The sequence below is a fragment of the Sminthopsis crassicaudata genome, chromosome 2 (assembly GCF_048593235.1).
Source record: "Sminthopsis crassicaudata isolate SCR6 chromosome 2, ASM4859323v1, whole genome shotgun sequence".
In the NCBI taxonomy this organism is placed as follows: Eukaryota; Metazoa; Chordata; class Mammalia; order Dasyuromorphia; family Dasyuridae; genus Sminthopsis; species Sminthopsis crassicaudata.
In genome coordinates this window covers 521,196,782-521,204,324 of record NC_133618.1, presented here as the reverse complement: position 1 = coordinate 521,204,324, position 7,543 = coordinate 521,196,782, and the positions used below count along the sequence as shown (strand labels likewise).

Sequence of the window (7,543 nt, the reverse complement as noted above, 5' to 3'; positions counted from 1 at the left end):
GTTATAGTATATGAATGTTATGGAATATTATTGTTCTATAAGAAACAATCAGCAGGATGATTTCAGAAAGACGTGGAAAAACGTGCATGAACTGATGGGAAGTTAAGTGAGTAGACCCAAGAAACCATTGTACACAGCAAAAAGAAGAATATGTGATGATCAATTGTGATGGACTTGGCTTTTTTTGGATAAAGAGATGATTCAGGCCAATTCCAATAGACTTGTGATGGAGAAAGCCATCTGCATCCAGAGAGGACTATGGGGATTGAATATGGATCATAACATAATATTTTCATCTTTTCTATTGTTATTTGTTTGCTTTTTGTTTTATTATTTTTTCCTTTTATCTGATTTTTCTTGTGCAGCATGATAAATGTAGGAATATGTATAGAAATTGTACATGTTTAACATATATTGCATTACTAGCTGTCTAGGGGAGGTTTGGGGGAAGGGAGAGAGAATTTGGAACTCAAGGGTTTACAAGAGTGAGTCCTGAAAACTTTCTTTACATGTATTTTGAAATTTAAAAGCTATTATTAAAAATTTTTTAAAAAGAAATGACCAAAACCTAAATCGGGGGTCATGAGGTCACCTTGCTTTGATACAGTAGAAAGAGCTCTGGATTTGTGTCAGGATCTGGACTTGAATCTGTATTCTTTTACTTAGCTCTGTGTGTAACTGGGAGCTTGTTACCATTTCTCTGAGCCTCAGTTTCTTTACCTGTGTTCTAAGGTCCCTTCCTCCAAATTATCTTTCTTCTATAAAATGCAAGACCCCAAATCTGTAGAATTGAAATTAAATGTAAGAGTAATGTTTTTTGAGCACTTATCACTTTAGCATTTTGCTGAGTCAGTAAGGCATGAGGAGGCTAGGGGAAAATTTCTGACTAAATGGAAATAATATTTTGGGAAATTTTTCTAGAGGAGGGACAATAGTCAACAAAAACTATTTGGCCATTGTAATAATTCAGAGTGCAATATTTTGTGGGGATTCAAAAGAATGCCTTTATTTTTATTTCGTTATTTATACTTTCTATCCTGGGTACTTTTCCTTGATTGTATCCATATCTCTTTTATAACCTAAAGTTTGCTTTTTTATTGTATCCTCAATAAGTTCTTAGCATAGTGCTTGGCACATAATAAGCAATTAATAATTTTTTTCACTTATGTACTACTGTTCCCCCAATGTCTATAAAGGTTCTCTGCATGTCAAAACAATGTTTGTTAAATTGATAAACTTTCTTTTTTTTTTTTTTTTATCATAAAATAATTTTCTTTTATTTCTGGAAGTTTGGTAGTGAAAAAAGCCTGGATTGGCAAATTGATAAACTTTCAAGCAGTCTGCACTCGAGCATGACACTTTGAGGAGTAAAAATGGAATAGGTTGTATAGTAAGATGAAAGGAGTTAGAGAGCTCAAAAGAAAATGTATCTACTTCTCCAGAAACTTAACAATAGCCCAGAGTTTATTTCCTGTACTCATTTTATACAAAATCTCCCAGTGAGTCTACTTTTTAGAACAACTCATCTTGAATTTTTTTTTTCATTTCTGTTTATTTAGCAGATCAAGACAACATGGCTCAAAATTTGGAAACATTTTTAAAATGATGCCTTTTGTCATTTTATTAATGTAGTCTATGGTGAGATAGATATATAAAACATTTATTAAACATTTAGCATTGTGTTTTCTAGAAGAGAGTATTTTGTCCTATGAAGAATACAAGTACTAGCAAATTAGATAGTTCCTATCCTAAAAGAATTTATATGTTTTAATGGGGGAAAGATTGAAAAAGAGAGAGAAAAAGATACTGGGGAAATTAGTTAGATAGAAGTAAGAGTTAGGAATGGTGAGTATAAGTATAGACCAAGCTAAGTATTCATCAATAAGGGAGGAAGGGCTCAGGATGGAGGTGTCTCCAGGAGTGGGAAGCCTGCTGGCCAATCATTAAAAGAAATCCTGAAAGTGAGTAGAGCTGGCAGCAAAGTGAGCATATCTGGAGATCTCAGGAAGTGCTGGTTCAATAAAAATGTTTAGAACTGAAATCTATGAAGAAAAGAAACTACAAAGATAATAAATATGCTCAGATACATTATAGCTGCACAATATAAAATTGTTAAACTCAGTAGTTTCCTAATTTGAGTTCACTACCATTTCAACCATCAGATATAGAAGATCTGTGTACAGTATGAAAATTTGAAATGCTGTTACTCTTATTTTGTTACTAAATTTTAAACATTTTTTAAAAGGGCACCTTTAGTGTCTTGAAAATGTGTACTTCAAACAGATTTTGACAGACACAAAAGGTTATACAAATGTAGCTTTTAATTGAATCCTGAGATGGAGTTTGTAGTCAGATTTTGCCAATAAATTATGTTTCAAATCAGTACAATTGTTTTGGGAGTTTTGAATAATTCATTGGGAATATTTGGCTGATTACACAATGAAAAATATACTTAGGTGCAAATTATCTTAGTTATTAGTAATGATAAATAAAAGAATATTCCAGCTGTGTTAATTTCATTAAAATCTTAACTGCTGTGAGCATTATAGTTTCCTTTGATTCTTTGCCTATTTTTTCTGTATTTTTCATCTTGTATAACACAAGTGTTATTTTTGACAGCAAGAGTTGGCATAAATTTAAAGAGATATACTTTGGAAAAAGAGAAGTTTTTATCTTTTTTTTTAAAGGTCAATAAGTTAATTGAAAAGTAGAGACTCAATAAGATTCTGATTTGTAGACATAGTATTAAATTTATAAATGTATACTCAGGTGTTCCAAACAGTTTTCAGAATTTGGGGAGTTTTTTTGACTGCATTAGAATGAAAAATCAATTTTATTAATACCATACACAAAATTCATGAGAGAAATGAAGGGAGAAAAACTCAAAAGACTTGGGAAGATCTGAGCCCCATTCTATCAATCAAGCATTCATCTTGACAACCCAGGAAACCCAAAATCATTAGCATTCTGCCAGATTGTTCTACTGAGACCTAACCTTTACCCTGATTTTTCTTTCATGCTTTTATCATCATCCTTTCTGGACCAAATTTGTTAAGGATGCACTACCTCCCTTCTTTTTACCTGATTTCCCTAAACACCAAAGATGTTGGCTAACCAAAGATATGGAGGATATACCAATATAATTGACATAACTTGTCAAGTTGTCAAGACTGACATCTCGGAGATTATAGCACCTGTACCATACAATCTTTCCTATATGCTCTTAACAATTTGTTTTATAGCTTTTATATCACTTTCATTTGCAAATCTATCCCTTTCCCTAATGTCTAGAAAGCCATGTCATTTAATAACAAAAAAAGAAAGAGGAAGAAAAAGTTAAGAAAACTAATCAGCACATCAAATGAGTTTGATATTGTAGGCAATGTGCCATCATAATCCCCTACTTCTATAAGAAGGAAAGAAAATCCTATGCTCTCCTTCCTCTGAACCCTATTGTGCCTTTCATTGCCATAACTCATCTGGATGTGAATTTAACTTCCTGGACTACTCCCTGAATCAAGCAGGGAAGAGCTGTGGTAGAATTATAAATGGACCTTTTTGAATTTCGTTAAATCTTTTGTTCAAGTGGACTTATAGTATAGCTCCACTCCAGAAAGAAGTTTCTGGTAGAATTTTTAGCTGAATTCTTTATATTAACCAAATAATCATGCCCCCACAGTTACAATAACCAATCAGAAAGCCAATATATTTACTCAGGAGGTGATATTTCACCTTTAAAGGCCTGTTCATACTTTAGATAACTACTAACTCTTTTTTAGGGGTAATCCATTTTAGGGTTAGCCCTCCAGTCAATGGAGGAAACAACATGCAAATAAACATGGAGCAAGTCACGTGTTTCTAGTTTTTAATTTCTTCATCTTTAACATGAGAGATTGGCTAATTCTAATACCTCTTGACCTTCAAACTCAAAATTATAATAATACAATTTATCTTTTATATCATTATCATAATAGAATTCCCTATACATGTATGGCGCTGCTCAAAACTCTTCAGAGCTGCCTCAATGCAAACCAAGTAAAATATAATCCTTTCCAGTCATATTTTTATGTTACTGCCTATCATGTGCTTTACACTCCAACCAAACTCTAGTACTATATGCTTCCTAAACATACACTCTGTTGTTCTACCTCTTTGCTTTTGTTCATATTAGAATCCCTTCCTTTTCTTTCTAAAGTCCATTGAATTTCTACTCATCTTTTAAAGTCCAGCCTAGATATCTTTCGGGAACCATTTTAGACCAAGTCTTTTTTTATTTTTCTTCTGAGGCAATTGGGATTAAGTGGTTTGCAGAGGTTCACATAGCTAGGAAGTGTTAAGTGTCTGAGATCAGATTTGAACTCAGATCTTCCTAACTTCAGGGCTGGTGCTCAAGGACCAAATCCTCTTGATCCATACAGCACTTAATTTTATAATTTTCTAATTGATTTATCAGATAATATTATTTATTTTAATTTAAAATGTTTTGATGTCTTCTGTCTTTATATCAATTAATAAACATTTTAAAGTTCTTACTATGTGCTAGGCACTGTGCTAAATGTTAATATATCTCTTATTATAAGGAAAAACCATTTTAAAAAAATGATATAGAAACTGTGTCCAACAATATATAAAATCACCTCTAACTTTCCTAAGGTCATATAAGTATCAGAAACTTCCTTACAATATGCTAAAATTCCACCATATTTATATGTAATTTATTCAATCATTCTCAAAGTAGTAATATCTCCTTTGTTGTCTGTTCTTTTCTACAAAAACTGTCATCACCAATAATATTATATCTATGGGTTCTTTCTACCTTTCTTTGACTTCTTGGTTTAACTATCTATGGTTTAGTGATATAGTGAAGCATGGTTCTAATTGTTTGCCAGAAAAATTGGACCCATTCACAGTGCCAATAACGGTGCCTTAGTATATCTCACAATCCCTCTGATTATTTTGATTTTCATCTTTTGTCATTTCTGGCAATATGCTGAGTATGAAGTAGAAACTCAAGAGTTTTAAATTTCATATTTCTCTTATGATTAGTATTTGAAAGATTTTAAAAATATAGTTAATTGTTTACCTTTCTTCATTTGAAAAGTACCTTTGCATATGCTTGGATCACTTACTAATTTGGAAATGATTGTTATTTTGAGATGTGTATGCTCGTTGACAACATGAATTATATAGTTTGGGTCCTATCTTATGGACAAGTGATTACACTGGTTATATTGTTATTTCTTGATCCACAAACTGTAATGTGTTCATTTACTCATATAGAGGTAAACTAAAGGTAGTTCCTTTCTTTCTTTAAATTTCTATTGTTAGATTTTTCACAAAGAGAATTATGACAACCTTTGTCTTTGGTAAAGATATCAATTTATCAATATCAATATATCAATTATCTATTTCTGTAAATAAAATTTAAACAGTGATTTAAAGAGGAGTATGTTAATTTTTTTTCTGAAAGCAGTGAGACAGAGAAAGAACCCTTTATAATCTTTGTTAAAGAACTAAATATTTTAATTTATGCTTCTAAGTTCAAACCCAACTAAACCCCAACAAATTACACAAAAGTAATGCATCCAGATTAAAAAAAGTTTCAGATAGGCATAGAAATCTTTTGTATATGTATATATGTGTGTGTATATATATATATATATATATATATATACACACACATATATATATACACACACATGGTATATACATATATACATGTTATGTAGCATGCATGCATATATACGTATTATATATGTATACATATATACACATGTATAAAATCAAAAGCCATTCCCCAATAGAAACAGTTCTTAAAGAAAAAAATGCAAGCTATTAACTATATAAGGAATGTTCCAAATCTCTAGTAAAAAGTAATAGAAATGTACATCAAAACAAAATAACACTGAGATTTCACCTCATACCCCCAAAAATAACAACAACAAAAAAAAATGAAAACAATGTTAGAGGGGAAAGACATATTAGTGTATTATTAGTGAAATTGCAAATCAGTAGAACCATCTTAAAAAGGAATTTAGAATCATGTAAATAAAAATGACTAAAATGTCAAATCTCTTAGACCCAGAAATTTCACTACTAGGCATAAATCTCAAGGAAATTATTGATTAAAAGAAAGGTCCAAAATAAAAAAATATATATTTACAACAGTACCTTTTGTAATGGTAAAAAATTTGAAGCAAAGAAGATAATGATCATCTAGGGAATAGCCAAACAAATTATGATACATTAATCTAAGACAATATTACTGTACTTTAAGAAATTACAAATATAATAAATACGGAGAAGCATTAAGAGACTTAACCCAAAAATTCAGATCCAATAAAATAATATAAACAATGACAATATAGATGGATATAACAGACAAAAAGAATTGCTGCGTGTTGTTGCAAAATTACTAAGAATAAAAATGCGTTCAAAGAAAAGATGAAATCACCTGCTAACACTCCTTTGCAGATGTGGAGGATTCTGTGGGTGTGAAACATCACATATTTTATCAAATTTTTAAAATATATTGATTGATTTTGTTGATGTTTTTCTTTTCTTTAAAAATATTTCTTATATAAGATGGCCTCTCTGAAATGAATAAGGGAAGGAAAGGAATATACAAGAAATTTAGATAATGTTTAAAAAAAATAAAAAGCTCAATAATTCCACATTTGTCAAAAATGTACCTACTGTAGTTTTGTATCTAACACAATAATATGCAAGAGTTAACTATCAATATATATTTTTTATATTTCTAGAAAATGGAGGAACCCCCGATAACCATTGAAGACTTCTTAAAGGCTCAAAATATAGTATGTAGAGTAGCTTATTTTATATTTCTCAATATAGTTCATACCTATGTTGTTTATGAGGATTTTTTCTTGATTTCCCCAACTATTGGTATTCTTTCTTCCCTTACTTCAAAAAAGGCAGGGAAACAATGAATAGGGTATTGACTGTCTGACAACTCCAAGTGAAGTTCCAGGAATAGAATAGAGATCTGTACATAACATACATTTATCTAAGGCCTTTGATACTGTCAATTATCAGGGCTTGTAGAAAATTAGGATAAAATTTGATTGCCTGAAGAAGTTTATCAGTATTATACATCAATGTATTATGATGGAATATTTATCCAGATTCTGGATAATTGACTTGTTACTTTGAAATAAGAAAATGTCTTCATGGAGGAAAAAATATAACAGATGGGTTAAAAAATATAAGGTAAAAAGGAAATTAAATCTGGTAGAAAAGAGTGATGGTATGGGTGGGATTAAGTAAGACTACTGACATTTATATAGCACTTAAGCATTTCATGAGACTCACAATAACCTTGCTAACGAGGTAATATTATTGCTCCCATTTTATAGATGAAGATTCTGAGGTTCTATTTGGTAATATGATTTGTCCATGGTCACACCATTAGTTAATACCATGAGCATTAGAGACAGAATTCACTTTGACTGTAAATCCAAGTGCATTTTCCACTATACCATGTAAAGAAGAAAACAAAAGGAGGACTCTAAGTTTATTTTTA

General features: G+C 30.8%; 1 protein-coding gene across 1 annotated transcript in view; it reads left to right on the top strand.

Annotated features, from left to right (window-relative positions):
• Positions 1-7,543, top strand: part of FAM227B (family with sequence similarity 227 member B) — a 312,350-nt gene that overhangs the window by 1,494 nt on the left and 303,313 nt on the right. Inside the window, exon 2 of the mRNA XM_074294460.1 lies at positions 6,765-6,818. Coding sequence (XP_074150561.1) covers positions 6,765-6,818 — 54 coding nt within the window. The remainder of the gene's footprint in view (positions 1-6,764; positions 6,819-7,543) is intronic.